Raw genomic sequence first — 19,783 nt, 5'->3', positions numbered from 1 at the left:
CCAACTGCCCCAAGAACCCCAACAGATTACAGTTCATTGCACCAGAATCACACCAGAGGTCCTCAGTCCCAGATATCTCCCAGATACCCTTGGAGTGGAGGGAAACGGTGAGTGTGGGCGGGAAGAAGGTCACCGCGTGGAGGGACACCGGAGCACAAGTGTCAGCTATCCATGCTTCCTTAGTGGACCCCAATTTAATCAACCCAGAGATCCACGTGACAATTCAATCCTTCAAGTCCAACTCTTTCAATTTGCCTACAGCCAAGTTGCCTGTCCAGTACAAGGGCTGGTCAGGAACATGGACTTTTGCAGTCTATGATGATTATCCCATCCCCATGCTGTTGGGGGAAGACTTGGCCAATCCTGTGAAGCTAACCAAGAGGGTGGGAATGATCACCTGCAGCCAGGCTAAACCTGCCGTCATGCCTAGCTCTGTTCCGAAAACTTCTACCAGGACCCAGTCAGAGGTGATGGATCCAGACCCCAGGCCAATGTCTGCAACAGCAGTAGTGGATCCAGTCCCAGAGACCCAGACAGAGCCAGTCCCAGAACCGGCGGAACAACCAGCACCAGACCCATTGCCAGCACTGAACCCAGTACTTGCAACCCCAACACCAGAGGGCCCCAGCAAACCTGAACTGGCAGCAGCTGATAACCCTACACAAGAGGCTCAGCCGGAGCCTGAACCCCAATATAGTGCACCAGCAGAGAGCAGTTCACAGTCAACGGAAACAGCCCCATCCCCTACATCGCTTCCTACATCGCTTCCAGAGGGACCAAGCATAGGTCCACAATCCAATGAGGAACTGATGTCTCCAGCATCAAGGGAACAGTTCCAGACCGAACAGGAAGCAGATGAAAGCATCCACAGAGCTTGGACGGTGGCACGGAGCAACCCACCACCTCTCAGCTCTTCTAATCGATCCAGGTTTGTTGTAGAAAGAGGACTTTTATACAAGGAAACTCTTTCTGGTGGACACCAGGAAGATTGGCATCCTCAGAGACAGTTGTTAGTTCCAACTAAGTACTGGGCCAAGCTCTTGAGCTTAGCCCATGATCGTCCTAGTGGCCATGCTGAGGTGAACAGGACCAAAGACCATTTGGGGAGGTCATTCCACTGGGAGGGAATGGGCAAGGATGTTTCTACCTATGTCCAGTCTTGTGAGGTATGCCAAAGAGTGGGAAAACCCCAAAACCAGGTCAAAGCCCCTCTCCAGCCACTCCCCATCATTGAAGTTCCATTTCAGCGAGTAGCTGTGGATATTCTGGGTCCTTTTCCGAAAAAGACACCCAGAGGAAAGCAGTACATACTGACTTTCATGGATTTTGCCACCCGATGGCCGGAAGCAGTAGCTCTAAGCAACACCAGGGCTAAAAGTGTGTGCCAGGCACTAGCAGACATTTTTGCCAGGGTAGGTTGGCCCTCGGACATCTTCACAGATGCAGGGACTAATTTCCTGGCAGGAACTATGGAAAGCCTTTGGGAAGCTCATGGGGTGAATCACTTGGTTGCCACCCCTTACCATCATCAAACAAATGGCCTGGTGGAGAAAATTAATGGAACTTTGAGGGCCATGATATGTAAATTTGTAAATGAGCACTCCAATGATTGGGACCTAGTGTTGCAGCAGTTGCTCTTTGCCTACAGAGCTGTACCACATCCCAGTTTAGGGTTCTCACCATTTGAACTTGAAATGGCCACAAGGTTAAGAGGCTATTACAGTTGGTGAAACGGCAATGGGTGGGGTTTACACCTTCTCCAGGAACTAACATTCTGGACTTTGTAACCAACCTACAAAACACCCTCTGAACCTTTCTAGCCCTTGCTAAAGAAAACCTACAGGATGATCAAAAAGAGCAAAAAGCCTGGTATGATAAACATGCCAGAGAGCGTTCCTTCGAAGTAGGGGACCAGGTCATGGTCTTAAAGGCGCTCCAGGCCCATAAAATGGAAGCGTTGTGGGAAGGGCCATTCACGGTCCAGGAGCACCTGGGAGCTGTTAATTATCTCATAGCATTCCCCACCTCAAACCGAAAGCCCTTTTATTCCAGAGAATTAAAGGTTTGTCAGTTTACAGCCCAGGGAGGAGATGACGCTGAGTAGCCTGAAAGTGTATACTACGAAGGGAAAAGTGCTGGTGGCATGGAAGAGGTGAACCTCTCCATGACCCTTGGGCGTATGCAGCGACAGCAGATCCAGGAGATGTGCACTAGCTACATGCCGACGTTCTCAGCCACCCCAGGACTGACTGAACGGGCATACCACTCCATTGACACAGGTAATGCTCACCCAATTAAAGTCCAACTTTACCAGTTGTCTCCTCAAAATAAAACTGCTATAGAACGGGAGATCCAGGATATGTTACAGATGGGTGTAATCTGGCCCTCTGGTAGTGCATGGGCATCTCCAGTGGTTCTAGTTCCCAAACCAGATGGGGAGATACGTTTTTGCGTGGACTACCATAAGCTAAATGCTGTAACTCGCCCAGACAACTATCCAATGCCACGCACAGAAGAACTATTAGAGAAACTGGGATGGGCCCAGTTCATCTCTACCTTGGACTTAACCAAGGGGTACTGGCAGGTACCACTAGATGAATCTGCCAAGGAAAAGTCAGCCTTCACCACACAGGTCAGGCTTTATGAATTTAATGTACTCCCTTTCAGGCTGAGGAATGCACCCGCCACCTTCCAAAGACTTGTAGACGAACTCCTAGCGGGATTAGGAGAATATGCAGTCGCCTACCTTGACGATGTGGCCATATTTTCGGATTCCTGGGCAGAACACCTGGAACATCTACAAAAAGTCTTTGAGCGCATGAGGGAGGCAGGACTAACTGTTAAGGCTAAGAAGTGTCAAATAGGCCTAAACAGAGTGACTTACCTTGGACACCAGGTGGGTCAAGGAACTATCAACCCCCTACAGGCCAAAGTGGATGCTATCCAAAAGTGCCCTGTCCCCAACTCAAAGAAACAGGTTCAATCCTTCTTAGGCTTGGCCGGTTATTACAGACGATTTGTACTGCAATACAGCCAAATCACCGCCCCACTGACAGACCTAACCAAAAAGAAACAGCCCAATGCCGTCCAGTGGACTGAAGAGTTTCAGAAGGCCTTTAACCAGCTTAAAGCGACACTCATGTCTGACCCTGTGCTAAGGGCCCCAGACTTTGACAAACCATTCCTAGTTACCACAGATGTGTCTGAGTGTGGTGTGCGAGCAGTTTTAATGCAGGAAGGACCGGATCAAGAATTCCATCCTGTAGTGTTTCTCAGCAAGAAGCTGTCTGAGAGGGAAAGCAACTGGTCAGTCAGTGAAAAAGAATGTTACGCCATTGTCTACGCTCTGGAAAAGCTATGCCCATTTGTTTGGGGATGGCGTTTCCAGCTGCAAACTGACCATGCTGTGCTACAGTAACTTCATACCGCCATGGGAAATAACAAAAAACTTATTTGGTGGAGTTTAGCTCTCCAAGATTTTGATTTCAACATCCAACACATCTCAGGAGCTTCTAACAAAGTGGCTGATGCACTCTCCCGTGAAAGTTTCCCAGAATCAACTGGTTCAAATCGTCCTTGAGATGTGGAAAATATTGTTAGTCTTTATATACTTGGTAGTATATTTAGAGGTGCATGTGTCTTATTAACTCTGTTTTTGCCTAGAGCTCCAGAAAGAAATCCCAGCCAGCGTTTCACCCTATCTGTGATTTGGGGGGGGGGGGGGTGTCAGCAATATAAAGGGAAGGCTAAACACCTTTAAAATCCCTCCTGGCCACAGGAAAAACCCTTTCACCTGTAAAGGGTTAAGAAGCTAGAATAACCTCGCTGGCACCTGACCAAAATGACCAATGAGGAGACAAGATACTTTCAAAAGCTGGGGGGAGGGAGAAACAAAGCCTCTCTCTCTCTGTCTGTGTGATGCTTTTCCTGGGGACAGAACAGGAATGGAGTCTTAGAACTTAGTAAGTAATTTAGCTAGAGATGCGTTAGATTCTGATTTCTTTAAATGGCTGAGAAAATAAGCTGTGCTGAATGGAATGCAGATTCCTGGTTTTGTGTCTTTTTGTGACTTAAGGTTTTGCCTAGAGGGATTCTCTATGTTTTGAATCTGATTACCCTGTAAGGTATTTACCATCCTGATTTTACAGAGATGATTCTTTTTACTTTTTCTTCTATTAAAATTCTTCTTTTAAGAATCTGATTGCTTTTTCATTGTTCTTAAGATCCAAGGGTTTGGGTCTGTGGTCACCTATGCAAATTGGTGAGGAAATTGCAAATTGCTATGAAGCCTTCCCCAGGAAAGGGGGTGTAAGCGTTGGGAGAATTTGGGGGGAAAAGATGTTTCCAAATGGGCTCTTTCCCAGTTATATACCTGTTAGACGTTTGGTGGTGGCAGCGATAAAGTCCAAGGGCAAAAGGTAAAATAGTTTGTACCTTGGGGAAGTTTTAACCTAAGCTGGTAAAAGTAAGCTTAGGAGGTTTTCATGCAGGTCCCCACATCTGTACGCTAGAGTTCAGAGTGGTGAAGGAATCTTGACACCTTTATCAACCAAATTTGTAATTTCATTAAAAATATCAATTAAGTTTGACAGGATCTATTTTCCATAAACCCATGTTGTTTGGCATTAATTATATTACTCTCCTTTAATTCTTGATCATCAAGTTCTGTATCAACTGCTCCATTATCTTGTCTGGGATTGATGTGAGGCTGATAGCCCTATAATTTGGTCCATCACAATCCATCTTTCAAGTTAGAAGGTGCCAGGCGTGCATTCTGGGAAACAATTTCCAAAAAAGCGGGCAGCATAAAAGCAAGAGGCTTTGTCTGGTGGGACACTTTGCATATGCCTGGGGCTGGCCATGCCTATTGTGCTGCAAGAACAGCAGTATTCTTGTAAAATCTGAAACCACTTTGAAAGGGACATGATCAGGTCAGTAACACACGAATGGGAACACAGTATAGTGAAGTTTACTGAAATGAGTTTGGGACGGCTACATTACTCTCAAATATAGTAAAGAAGTGGTGGAATGAGAAGCATCCTGCACAGCTGTCTTTTGCATCTGGACAGCTCCTCCAAGGCAGTTTCCATAGCTTCTGTGATTTGGCTCCCTTCTGCACTGTGCAGCAGAGTTGTTGTGAGTGATTTCACTTATTCTTTAAAAGTAAATGATCTTACCTGGTATGAAGTTAGAATCGAAAATACAAGCTTGACTCTCAGTGGTGTTCCCAGAACACTGGTTGCCCACTGGAAATAAAATGATACACTGACGAACACGGAACTGGACTCCAGATGAATCACAATCAGACCACTCAGACCAGTCGGACCAGTTGTCTGTATTAGTTATAAGGAGAGGGAAATATTGGAAATAAGTTGTGCAAATGAACCACATCAGAGTGAAAAATTAAATGTCTTGCTATAAATAAGGACAGGATACATGCCAGATCTTCAGCTCATGTAAACTGGCATAGTTCCATTAACTTCAGTGAAGCTATGTCAATTCACATCAGCTGATCATTTGTCCCATATATGGCGAAGACCACAAAAAATGCAACCTTCCCTCTGAAATTGACAGTTCAGTATTGTAAATGTTCTACAGGATGTTATGTTCATCACAGCAATATTGCATTTCCCCCCACTGTACTTGTGTGCAATAAAAAGTCTAACTATGTTGCCTTAAGTTTATCACAGGCCTTCAAGGCAGACAATGCCAGTTTGTTAATTTAGGTAACTGACCAGTAGCAACATAGACCTATAGAAATGTTTTCCAGGCAGGGCCGTCCCTAGACATTGTGGTGCCCTATGCAGCCCCCCTGAGAGGGGGGAGGGGCTGACCCTAGGCCTCCACCAGGGACTGAGCCCAAGATCTGTGGGGGGGGGGGGGCAGGAGCAGGCTTGGCGGGCAGGAGGGAAACCATCCCACAGCATGAGCCAGTGGAGTGGAGCGGGTTGGGGATGGGTTGTTCCACTTCCTAGCGCCCAGTGATTGCAGGGCACGCCCGACCCTGCACTCACAGTGCGGTGGGAAGTGGAGTGACATGACCCCAACCCGCTCCACTCTGCTCTCCTGGTGCCCAGACTTGGGGGTAGGGGGAACTGCCTCCCAGAACCCACCGGCGACGCAGCTGGAAGCTGGCACAGCAGAGCAAGCTGGGGCCGGGTTGCTCCACTTCCCGCCGCCTGGTGAGTGCGGCGTGCGCCCGACCCCTGCTGCAGCCCCCAGGATGTAGCTTAGGGGAAGGGGCAGAGCAGGGGTGGGAAGAGTTGGGGCGGAGGCTTTGGGGAAGAGGCGGGGCGGAGTGGGGCAGCTTTCCTGGCCAGCTCAGCCGGACGGGGGATTGGGCTGGCCATTGGAGCAGCACACAAATTTCCTGGTGCCCTATGCAGCTGCGTAGTTTGCATATGGATAAGGACGGCCCTGGTTCCAGGTTTGATGCAAGATGTTGGTTTAAATTAAAAAAAAACCAGCCACCTTCTTGTTACTCTGGCCTTGTTCTTCACTTCTGAAATCGTAAGGCACTCTTCTATATCTCAGATCAGATCTCCAGGTTCCTTCTCTGTATCAGGTTTGGATCATTGTCAGCCTCTGTTTCTTTTTTAGCTTTGTTCTTCTGTCTATCTAATTTTATTTAATGGATTTTTATTTTCACACCATGCTATCTCTGTGTGATCTCAGGATATTGCTCTTAAATGAAGTGAATTTATCTGATCCATATTAGATACTGTGTGTTTACTCATCTAACGTCTTTCTTACAGTACATGAGTAAGTCCTGTCTTCAAGGCACTTTTCTAGGGTTGGTGTACAGTAGTAGATAGAGGGCTGTAAAAATCATTTGTTTCACTTTCCAGGAGTTCGTGGAAACAGATACTCTTATTCAACAACTAAGTTATGCTTGTGTTTCTGGTTTGAGTTAAATCAATCCAATAACCCAAAGCAAAACTTAGATCTCACTATCAAATTTCACCTAGTTTTGTGTCAAAACCAGGCAGATTCAAAAATGTCACATGATTTCAAATGCAAAACTATAAAGCAGCCTCATTCTACTGCAAAGTGGACCCAAGTTCATTCAAAATAAATGTAGGGTAATTTGAAAGGGTTGTGAATCTTTTGGAGTAAGCAGTCTGATTTTTAAATGAAAAACCTGAAACCAGAAGAGTCTCACATGGTTTCAGCTTTTACTGTGAATATTCTGCATAACTCTAGCATATAGTACTCATATTTACAAATTACCATTCTACTATCTCAAACAATAAAATAAAGTCCTAAATCACTTTTAAAAAGTATGCTATAATATCTAATAGTGAATGTTTTCAGACTGCATTTTTGTAAAGCTTAGTTCAGGGTGCTGTGTATAACATAGCACTGTTGCTTATCTGCTCCCTAATTAAAAATTATGTTTTAAATAAATGGGGTGGGGGAGATGGAAATAATTTTAGGGTATTAAGTAAAATTCAAAAGAAATGTAAGGCTGTGCTCACACTGCTGCAAGTTTAAAGTCATTCTGTAAGGTTAAAAATTTTAGCCCAGATCCTTGACCTTAGCTGAGAAGCATACAGATCTCTTAAACAGAAGCCTATGCACATCCCCAATCCTGAGCTGGCTATGTTATATCAAAAAAACATGGGTAAATCTGGTGGAAGCATACTAATTTTGATTACTCCCTCTAGAATAAAACCCACCAAATTCCCTTGGTCATATATGGCTAAAAGCTCTATATTGGAGGCTAGGCCAATGATCAACAAAATGTATTCACCTTGGTTATCTGAATGTGAAATTATTCATGTATATTCAGGTATGTGTATATGGATGAGGACACTCTCACCTGTGCTGAATGACAGCTCTTTCTGCTACAGGCACATACAGTTATTTGGCATGAATGCTTGGAAAGAAGCACTAGTGCAAATAATACGTGTGTATTACCTTAAGCATACAGCATCAAACTTTGACTTTTACTTCCTGTTTTGAAAGTAGGCACTCTACATGGAGTTACCTCACTGCTGTTCATCGCAAGTAAACTTAAAACCTGGCCATCTGGGGTTGCTTTGAGTCCAGACCTGCCTATACTGGGCCATTGAAACGGGTAAGAAACAGGTCTTATGGCCAAATAATCAAGATATTTTTTATCCTTATTGTATGGAGTGGCTTTAGTATGGTGTTTCTTGTCACATTCATTCACTGCCTCCACAATCAGGGAGTTGGATGCAGGATGGGTGGGAAAAAAATTCAGAGTCCTTAGCTGGGACATATTTTTATTGGTTCTTTTATATGTTGGTGGTATCATTGCTGGGCTCTGCCACATGGTCTTGTCAGGATCCAGTAGTGCCTCATTGATGGGCAGGGCAACATAGGCAGAAGGAGTCCATTGAAGGATATTCAGGAGTTTATGCAGCAATTCTTTGACTTCCTTCAAGGGGATCTGTAAAGAGTCTACATAATGTTTAATTAACCCCTGGAAATCTCATACATCATCAGCTATAGAAGGTGGGGGAGGCATAACCATCTCATCTGGGGAAGAAAAAGAAATATTTGTCTGTGAGGTAGCCTCCTTATCTGCTCTGGCCTCCTGCTCCTCGAAGGATACTTGAACCTGAGGAAGGTGAGGAGGGATAGACAGGGTAGAAGAATTTCTTCTTCTGTAGCCCTCCACAAGACATTAGAGGCGCCCCCCCCAAAACTGTTGGCGATATGGCAACTGAAGGGGTCCATAGGACATGAGATGTGGCATCACTGTGCTTGAACCAGATTGTGGGGGCATGTGCTTGTCTTTGATGTAACTCTTCTTTTTCCTCAAAGGTAGGAGAAAGGAACTCAGCCAAGAGTACATCTTTATCAAGCGGGGGAGCTCCACCACTCTCCAAAGATGTCAGAGAGTCAAACGATACTGGGGAAAGGTCCAATCTTGATGAGCATGCTTGTGTTAGTACAGATAATCTTTCGGTACCCACTAGCAGGGGATACTCCGGTTTAGCTGAAAAAATTACATCTCTGGAATATCTGAATTCCTGTAGTACTGGATAAGTTTGAAGTATGGGGCTATGTTCCACTGTCACTACCAAGGACATAAGCTGCTCCATCTGCACTCTTTTGGTAGATATAGTTGGTATCAAGGAGGATGTCTTAGGAAATGTCAAGATCATAGGAGAGGCATGGCTACTGGTACTAAGGATGTCTTGGAAGTCAATATAGGTACAGATAGTACCAATGGCATTGTAGGCACTACCTTCTTAGAAGAGGAGTGCTTAGATTCCTGTGCTGCTAAGTTCTGCTTCTTCAGCACAGATGGTCTCGGAACTCAAGCATGTTTGGTGCCCTGTTCTTAGAAGAGCCCGGAGCCCTGGGCATGAGGTTGGTACTGACAGTGCCTGAAGCCTCAGTAGTATCCAGTGTGGGTCTCCAAAACGGACTGACTTGGAGGACACTGAGACTTTTTTGAAGTAGACCCCTTCTGAGGAGAATGAGCTATATTTTCATGGGGCTTCTCCAAGGCTTTACCTTGGGCAGATTCAGGTGAATGTGCTGAAATTGAAAAGGCACCGTACTCACTCTGATGCTAATGTCCAGGGGGCATCCTGGCTTGGATCTGAGGCTGGATGGAGAGAGACTTCCATCATCAAGACAATGAGCCTTATCTCTCAATTCTTCCTAGCCCTGCCTTTAAAAGCACAGCAAATGGAGCACTTTGAGGGAACAATGAAACTCCCTCAGGCAGCAGATACAAAGGGGAGTGCTTGTCAGTAACTGGGATAGCTTCCTGGAAAGAGAGGCACCATTTGAAGCCCAGTGAGCCACGGAATACCCCAGCACAATGGTGATCTGAGGAGAAAGTTCCCAGTCCCCAGTGGGGAAGGAATTTAGACTGACCCCTCTAAAACAAACAGAAAAAGAAAGAAAGAAAAATTAATTAGAGTCGTTCATGGTTCTGAGTAGAAAGGCACACTAATGCGCCATCTCAGGTGAAGGTGATTGAGAAGGAACTTAGGGCGGTTCAATCTCATAGCCCTATATAGCCTCAGTGTGGGGCATGAGGACATGGAGGGCACATGCACAGGTCCAACAGGCACTGCTACCAAAAATCTGTGATCAAAAACATGTAGTGTAAGTGCACCTGAAGTTGAGCACCTATCTGTACACTAAGTGAAGAAGAATCAATGTTTATCCACATTCTTCTCCAACAGAACTGTGCATTTCTTTCTAAAAATTCAATTTTTCTTTTCCATTATTTGTGTGTGTGAGTGACTGGTCCAAGGACAGCATGTTGTTTCTCTCTTGATGCTGCCACAAATACATTATTCTAAGTACCCAATATTATTGTATGCAATACTACAAATTATAGACACCATTGCTCCAGATAACATTCAGTGATATGCCGTACATAGAGAATTACTGATCAATGGTATAGACATTCCATTCATTGAAGTAAGATTTTGTTTAGTTAAAATTAAAAGATAGGAATATAAAGTTGAAAAGACAGTTTGAGAAACAGTTATTGTGCATAAACCATTCTGTAATTGTTTTTCAAGTGTAAATATCTTGGTCACTTCCAGTTGTAACTGACATTTAAAAAACAAAACAAAACCTCAACACCTCCTGAGGATCAGCAGCATGTAAAATTTAATTTTCTGTTAAATTTTGGCAAAATAAAACTGTTTGAAATTGCAAGAGCCCTTTTTTTTTCTTGTTCACCACTTGAACAATTATCATCATTATTCTCTTGTATTAAAAATTCCACCTGGGTTTGTAATTTCCAGATGCCAAGTTTCAACCAAAGATCTGTTTGAAATGACTATATTCCTTTCCCTCTTAAATCTGAGATTTGTACACTTGTTTTAAAAATGCAGGCTCTCTGTCCTGCAAACTGATTAGTATAGGTATACTCCTGTGCCTGTGGGTGTTCCCCTCAAAGTCAATATGGCCCTGCACGCATGCAGCGGTCTGTGCACATGGAGCAGTTTACAGCAGCCAGATCACAGTTTTGGCCCATAATGTGTAATAAGAACAGTAAAAGAGAGCTCTGAAAAAGCAGCTACTGCATATGGCAATGGCTACTTTTCAAACTAAATCACAGCTAGTTAGAAGACGTATTTGTTTGTGAGGGGGAGACAGAAGAAAACAAACTGCAAATTTTCATCTAAAATAAGGTTGGTTTTTAGTTGGATTTGAATATTAGACAAAGCAAGAGGTATGTGAGACTTGTGTCACTCTGATGATTAAAAGGGCTTTAATGTAGATGATATATGCTTTTTGTCGGAAAAAACAGATTAACAATCAAGTCATAATAAGCTAAAGAGCACAAGTTATAATTGCCTGAAAACCGGGGTTGCTAATGGAAATGCTAACAGACCATTAACAATAGCTGCACTGTAAGAGAAACCACTATAATAATACTGGAAACAGCACAAGAAACATGACAGTTCTGACCTTTTAAAAATGCCTTAAGGATCTGAGGCTGCTGTGATAATTTTAAGTACATATATGAGCCATCCCTCTTGAGGAATCCAATCAATTACAGAGTTCTATTTTCACTTTTTAAAACCCAAGGTGGAGAGTAAAGTTTGCTGTAATTTTGACAGAGTAGGTGCTATTTTATTCCACGGCAAGTCATGAAGTACTTAGAAAGGGAAATTACTTGTAATTGTAGTTTGGGTAATAGCATCTATAAATTCACACTCTTGGGTCTTGCATGCTCATGTGCATGACTTCATCACATGAGAAATAAGTTTATAAACCCCTCAATCAAGCAGGTAATGCAACAGAGCATTATTGCTGCTAGCAGACATTACTTTTTTTCCAATAATCAAGAACAGAAGGTGTTAACAATAACCTATAAACCAGCAAGACATAAAAGCTTTCCCAGTGGTTCCTGTGCCTTGACTTATCTTTTTATGTTACTTTTTACTTTCTACTTCTGATTCTTTTATTAGTCCTTTTATTTTCCTTGTTTTGCAAAGATTTAATATTTCACAAGACCACTTGGCAAGGGTCAAGACAATCAAAATGACAGAAAATATCATGGTCCACTTCCATGATGATTACATATAGATATTACAGTAGTGCCCAGAGGCCCCAAAGTGATGTACAAGTATGTACAAAGATGCAGTTCCTGCCCCAAAGGTCTTACAATCTAGGAAAGCATTTTAAAGGGTTAACATTTTTGTAAATGTGAAAATAGATTGCACTAAAATTTGTTCCCATTTCTTACTTTAGAAGAGCTCAGGTATAATTTTAAAATCAAAACGTCTTTTTTTTCAGATCAGGAGCTAGGTAGGTTCTCAGGTGGTGAGAACTGATACAACTCCATTGAAGTCTTCAGCATTACATTGAGTTACATCAGCTGAGGATCTAGAGCCTCCAAACTTCTGCTTGCCCTACAACACCCAGTACTACAACTGAAGTGTTTGTTGTGCTGTTATAGCTAAAAATCTCTCAAAGCATCAATCTTTTGTGTACAGAACTACACCATTTTAAATTGCATTGACCTGAAACCTGCAAACTAAACTGATAGCCTCTTAAAAATTCATTTAACATGACATTAGGGCTATCTCCTGTGGGCCAAATTCTGCCCTTAGATGTACAATCACAGCAAATTCATTGTAAGCTGATGTGCATGTATCAGAGGACAGAAAGAATTTGTTCCTAGATGTTTAATAGGTTGATAAAAGCAAAATGTACTTTACTGAACAGGTTGAGCGATAGCAGCCCTATTTTATGGTATATTCAAAGCAAAGCAGTACTGTATGGATTTGCTGTACCTGGACAGGGTTGTGTGTTGCAAAGTGCCTCTTCAGTGTGAAGTCCAAGGCAGATGTCCCCTCCATAGGCTGGGGCTGGGTTTGTGCATGAGCGGGTCCTCATGTAATGTCCACCTCCACAAGTTGCTGAGCACTTTGACCATGATGACCAACAAGACCAACTTCCATCAACTGGAAAGAAATAACAACTCATTGTTCTAAGGGTACGTCTACACTATCCGCCAGATCAGCGGGTAGAGATCGATCTATCAGGGATCGATTTACCGCGTCTAGTGTAGACGCGATAAATCGATCCCCAATTGCTCTGCCGTCGATTCCTGTACTCCACTGCAACGAGAGGCGGAAGCGGAGTTGCTATTCTCGTAGCTGAAGTTGCGTATCTTAGGTCAATCCCCCAGTGTAGACCAGGCCTAAATCTCTGCATGGCTGAACCACTTAAATCAAGCTATCCTGTTTGTGTTCCATGAGCATGAGTCAAAGTCTACTACAGTCAATGGAAGATTTTTACGCCCCACCTGGCAAATGGGATCAGGCTACGAAGCTTACTTTGCATTCTGAGATTTACAAAAGTATTGTCCAATGGAAGGAAGAGAAAGGAACTAGAGCCCTGTGTGGATACAAAATTTATGTTCGCGGATGCAGATATCCGTGGATAAAAATAGGTATCTGCGAAGCTGCAGCGCTCTACCTGCGAAAGCAGCAGCATGTCGGGCCTCTACTCCCAGGAGCCAGTGCCCTGCACTGGTAGCTCCACCGGCGTGCCCGTTCCACTCACAGCCCCACCCCTAGCCCTGCCCATTGGAGCGGGCACCCACTCACTGGCAGCTGTCCCTAGTCGTGCTCATGTGTGCAAGCGGTTAGCTCAGCACCCAGGAGCCAGAGTTTGAGTGTGGAATGTGATGAGTTCTGTGCTGCTAACAGCTTCTGCCCTTGGGGCAGTGAGTTTGTTTATAAACAGAGGCAGGGTGATTACGATAACAAAAGGCTTGTCACTGAATTAAACGAAGGATCATTCGATGATCCTGAAAGCATTCCCAGGCACTCCAGTTAAAAGAGAGAAAACAAAGGGTAGGTTGCACCATTTCAAAAAAGACACTAAAATGGGGGAGGGAAGGTGGGGGAGAGAGAGACAGAGTACAGAGAATGGCAATAAAAATGATTGGGGGTATGAAACAGCTTCGTATGAGGAAAGATTAAAAGGACTGGGACTGTTCAGCTTGGGAAAGAGACAACTAAGGGGGGATATGATAGAGGTCTATAAAATTGTGAATGATGTGGAGAAAGTGAATAAGGACACAGCTTGGCTGCCGTGGGTACTAAGCACCTGCTAATTTTTTCCCCATGGGTCCGCCAGCCTTGGAGCACCCACAGAGTCAGCACCTGAACTCTGAACAAGGAAGTGTTATTTACCCGTTCACATAACACAAGAATCAGCGGTCACTCAAGGCTATTAATAGGTAGCAGCTTTAATACAAATATAAGGAAGTACTTCACATAACGCACAGTCAACTGGTGGAACTTGGGTTTTTAAAAAGAACTGGATAAGTTCATGGACGATAGGTCCATCAATGACTATTAGCCAAGATGATCAGGGATGCAACCCAGTGCTCTGTGTGTCCCTTAATGTCTGACTGCCAGAAGCTGGGACTGGATCACAAGGGATGGATCACTCAATAAATTGCCCTGTTCTGTTCATTCCCTCTGAAACAACCAGCTCCAGCTACTGTTGGAAGACAGGATACTTAGTTAGATGGACCACTGGTCTGACCCAGTATGGCCTTTATGTTCTTTATAGCACAACTGCAAAAGAATGTCTGAAGTTGAGGTTTCATAGAGATGGGCTGAGAGTGTGGGTTTTCGGTTTCAAAAACCAAAGCAGGTTTGGTCTGGATCTGGATTCCATTATATCCAAACCATGGAAATTGGAGGTGGCATGGATATTTAGCCCATCTCTGTTTTAAGCAGAAATATGCATATAGATACATTTAGGTTTCTGGTTTTAAGTTTAAAATGATATCACCCTCTCTTTTAATATTTACCTAAGAAAATAATTTGTATTGCCAACACGTCTGCTTATCTTTATAAAAATGCATAATAAAATACACACCGCTAATAGGTTAAGCCTATAATAAACAAAGCAGATTTGCCAGTTAATGATTTTACTGGGGTATTCCCTTTCTGACTCTGAAAATTGTTTACACAGTTTTAGTTTTCCCTGCCTACCAGTCTCATGCAGTCCCCAGACAGCTTTACAGCAGGGATTCTTGTTGGGCTGACAGATTGTACATGCATAACAAGAGCATGGTTCAAAAGATGCATAAAAGAGATTTACAAATACTTCTTGAAATATGTCCCCATTTTTCTGAAAAACAAATGTTACATAGCTGTAGCTTTAAATACATTTTCAGAACATAAGAACTGCTACATCGAAATACACTAATGATACATACCTAGTAAATACATATTGAATGTATATGTGCACAGCAGGTATTTATGCCTGCACATAACTTGACATAACTTTGTGTAAATACATGACTTATGTCCATAAACTAGGCACATACACTTAGATTTGTATGTAACCCACACACCTTCCGGGTGTGGTGCTCTGTCCCATCTAGTGGCACCAAGATTGCTTAGAAAGAGATTAATGAGTCTGCTCTACAGCCTTAGCTAACAACCATGTGGCTTTTAGCTCATGCAGTAGAGGCTCATGCATTTAGCTCCAGAGGTTCCCAGGTTTGATCCCACCTGCCGAGGACCAGGGTTTATTGGTGTTACGTGCACAACTGCACACACCTAACTTTGAAAATCAGGCACCAACTGAATTTCCTTTTATAGGTATCCTTAAAAAGTGGATGTTTACCATCCACAGTAGTTAAATTTACCATAGCATTTGCAATATTTCCCACTCTAAGCATAGGGAATATCACACTTTATTAGAGGTAAATACTCCCATTGCCTTACACAATTTATTTTAATGGTTCATTCATTTTAATGCACTCTTTGGCAAACCTTAATTTATGGTTCATTGACATCACTGAATATAAAAATCTATGTACCTCTCAAACAATACTCCTTAATGAGTCCTTTTGAACCTTTCTGTTCTAAGAAGTCAAAGAGTATTTAAAGGTGTAAAATCCTTTTCTTCAGTTTATTGATATGGCTCCGCATTAAAAAAAATTACATATGTACTGTAAGGCACTTATCAAAAATATTCATATTTAAATCTTCCAGGTAGTGACATTGAAGAATACTTTAAATATATTGAGGACAGGTCATTTTGCTTGGAAAGCAAGTTACAGCACATACATATTTGCCAAGTCAAACAGAACTCATTGATATAGAAAAACTGTAGAGGCAGGAAAATGAGTTTAGAGGATCTTTTTATTTGGGTATCAATATCTGCCTGTGCAGCTACGCAGACAATCTTACATATAATGAATATTCAGCATCTCATGCTATTCAAGCAGGCAGTTTAGTAGTTTATACCTGCAGCTACTAGTCAAATGGGCCTTTAATAGAAGTAATTAGCATATGTAAAATTTCCTTTCTATAATGTTTTACAATGTGCACTTATTGTACTGAGTTACCTTGAAAAGCAACAAACCATACAGCCAACAAAGCACTATATAAAAAACAGTCATTGAAATATTACGGTACTACGTAAGCCATTTCTGCAAAATGTTACTAGCTTGCCTGTTTTCCAGTAGCTCCTCAAAAAGAGACCATTCTGACTGATTGATCAGTCATCATTACTTCACCCACCTTGTCTCTCTAATATCCTGGGACCAACATGGCTACAACAACACTGCATACAGATTTCTGTTTTGTAACTAGAATTATTATAGGTATGTTATAAGCCTAGGAGAGGAGGCGGGAGATTGGACACAATATAACAGAATATGTGACAGAGGCTTAATTGTAGTTGTGCTAAAGGGCACCATTATAATATGTGCTGTCTTTTTTACCTATTTAGTCTGCCATCATAAATCTCTAGTCCCCAAAATAGCTGACGAGTCCCCTTTTCATATGTCTGGCTAAACTTTTTCTTCTTAACAATAGGGGATGATAAAGGAATCATCATGGTTAAATAAGATCAAAGGAGTGGGTGTTTACTGTATGAGATTTTACAGGACCTAAATAGAAATCTGTGGTTGCTTTCATCTTTCTATAATGTTGCTTAGCAACCTAGGACCATCTGTTTTCTCTTCCTTTGTTGTCCATGATGTAGAATCCTTAATGCTGATTCAGCCTTATTGACAAAAAATAAAGAATTATGAAGAAAGCTCCACACATCACATAATTTCTTTACATAACAGTACAGCAGAGCTATTGGATAAAAAAGGTAGTTAAAATAATTAATTACCTAATAATGGAAAATTGCTTTAAAATACTTCACAAGTATTCAGGTTGGTATGTTGTGTAACAAGGCCTTTTCAACAAGCCAGGGTGCTCTCAAAACAATGTTTTCTTTTATAGGGGTTGTATTTAGTTTTCCTGAGCAATCAGGCAACTCTCCTCTTAATAGCTGTTGTCTTGGTTAATAAATATTGCTCCACAAAGACAAGAAAAAAAAATCCTGGGGAAGAGGATGTTCCAGGGAAAAATAGTCTATAGAAATAGGACCTTCTGCGGCTCCAATAAAACATCCACACCACTTGCAATTTCCAAAAGACTATTAAGTAAATTGGCCATCCTTCCATGCACTTTGGGTTTTACAAAAGAGAGGAAGGAACAATGAGTAGAGAGGGTGATCCTCTTCATTCACAAACATGTAGATAAAATTGTGAAAGTCGGGGTTTTGCACAGATTGGGCAGTGTCCTTCAGAACTGAAGCTTTCATATAAGTTATTTCTAGCCCTTCTGGGTACGAAGATAAATAAAAAGTTACTCATCTAAACGTTATCTTGTTGAGCACATAGCAAAAGAGAATGAATAACAGCAAGAAAGATTGGAGTCTTCTCTGTTCCTCTGAAAGAGAGTGAACTGATAGAGATTCACAGAAATGTAAATGGCATCACATGGCTAAGTGGAATTAGAATTTCGCACTAGCACAAATGTGGGATTTTGGGGTGTCTGGGAAAGTGGTGGATTGGAGACCTGACTTTCTGCTGTGCCCTTGTGGACTCCCAGATACAACCTGATTCCCAGTCCCTTCTTTCCAAGTCCCAATGGATATCACTGCATTTCCCCTGACCTGGGGAAAGAGCAAAAACAAAAAAAAGTTTTTCACTCCCAGTTCACTGCTGCGTCAGTCAACATTCATAAAGGAAGTGTTGCATGTAGCAGACAGCTGACTCAGAGCAATGCAGCAGCAAGAAAGGCAAAGTAATGCCTGTAGGGGCAGTACAACAGTAAGAACTAAGGCCAAAGCCTTTAGGAAGGACTCTGATTGACTTAATGGCCTTTGGATCAGGTGAGAATAGCACAAAGCCCATTTTTTTCCTGGTGTATGAAGTTTCCCCAAGGATAAATTTGGTCCATTACTTTTAAATATCCTCTCCTTTTCTACAGGCCACAGTATGTCTGCAGAGAAAAAGGTGGCAGAAGTGAAAAAAGCAACAGGAGATTAACAGGTTTTTCAAAGTTGCATACACTCTCCATAATGTCCTTACAGGAATTTTTGTAGTATCTGAACTTCTCTGTATTTTTATCTTTGTGTTTATTGGTATATGACAATTTGTGCTGAATATATTAGATTTTTCACAGTTTACAAAAAAAGTGGTAATAAAAATAGTGTGACACAATCCCAAATATAGAAATAAGGTAATAAAATTTCAAATATTGAAAACAGAATTAATCCATTTCTTTCCATACACATTAGTATAACTATGTATTTCCTATATTTCAATATTCCATATTTCAACCACAGGTTAATATCGTAAACAAAACAAGAAATGAATGGGGATGGATGGACGGAGATGGATGTCAACATACATTTACAAATATTTTTCTTCATACTCAGGATGTTTAGTACTTTTAAACCCAGCATGATTCAGTATATCTCTGTACCAACAGAAAAAGCACATTATTCAGAGTTCTAACATGTTATTTTCCATGTTGTTGGACAATAATCTGAGTACAATTAACTCATTTTAACATGAATTATTTCAGATGACCATTCTTTCCAATGAAAACAGTGATTATATCCCATTAATGTGAACTGGAGTGTCACATGATATGCACAATTCTAAGCCACATTGGACCAGCAGAGGAAATAAAGTATGCTATTCCAGTAAAGGCTAGAATATAAACACATCAGAGAGAAGACTCACCAAAGATTCCCTATCTGAAGATTTCTTACCCATATTTTAGAGGTCTGGGAAATCATGTGAAAGGCATTTCATTGCTTTCCTTCTGCATGTCTAGATTGTCTAGTTATGATTATCAAAGCTTCCAAACAAAACAGGCATGCAAATATTATATATATTAATATGTTAACCCTTAATGTTAAGGGCAGCTGTGGTTTGGATTGAGCATGGAGCTGAGAATCAGGAAATCAGGGTTTTATTTTCAACTCTACCACTGATTCTGCATGACCTTAGCATATCAGTTAACTTCACTGTGCCTCAATTTTTCCACCAGTAAAAAGGGGGATAATAGTATGTATTGAACTTTGTAGAGATCTTTGAGTTCTGTGGATAAAAAACACTACACAGCAGACCCTCACTAATCCACACTTGGCTTAGCCATACACTTCATCTTAATCTTCAAAAAGAATTAATTATCTCTCCATCTCACAACAAAGACTTAATAGCAGATGTTAAAGTCCGGTCTCAGATGTTTTCATTATTTGTAAAAGATACACAACACATTTACTACTATACTATAGAGTATTAATATGAATAATTAAAACTGAACTAGGATTGACCAAATAAATGAACCAAGTACACATTGTGATTTGTTATCCTTGCTTTTTCATTGTGTTTGTTCATTTGGGCCTCAAACCTGCAAAGCACTCAGCAGCTCCTGAGATGTCAGTGCACAATTTTTTCAAAAGTGATTTAGGACCCTATGTGCCTTTGCCTTTCTGT

General features: G+C 41.9%; 1 protein-coding gene across 1 annotated transcript in view; it reads right to left on the bottom strand.

Moving 5' to 3' along the window:
* The window catches only part of SEMA5A (semaphorin 5A), a 656,101-nt gene that overhangs the window by 27,158 nt on the left and 609,160 nt on the right, over positions 1-19,783 (bottom strand). Inside the window, exons 18-19 of the mRNA XM_073332370.2 lie at positions 12,750-12,920; positions 5,178-5,333 (exon numbers count right to left, since the gene is read on the bottom strand). Coding sequence (XP_073188471.1) covers positions 5,178-5,333; positions 12,750-12,920 — 327 coding nt within the window. The remainder of the gene's footprint in view (positions 1-5,177; positions 5,334-12,749; positions 12,921-19,783) is intronic.

This window comes from Lepidochelys kempii, chromosome 2 (genome assembly GCF_965140285.1).
Source record: "Lepidochelys kempii isolate rLepKem1 chromosome 2, rLepKem1.hap1, whole genome shotgun sequence".
NCBI lineage: Eukaryota > Metazoa > Chordata > Testudines > Cheloniidae > Lepidochelys > Lepidochelys kempii.
Note: the sequence above shows the minus strand (reverse complement) of the source record. Positions and strands in the feature narration are given on the sequence as shown.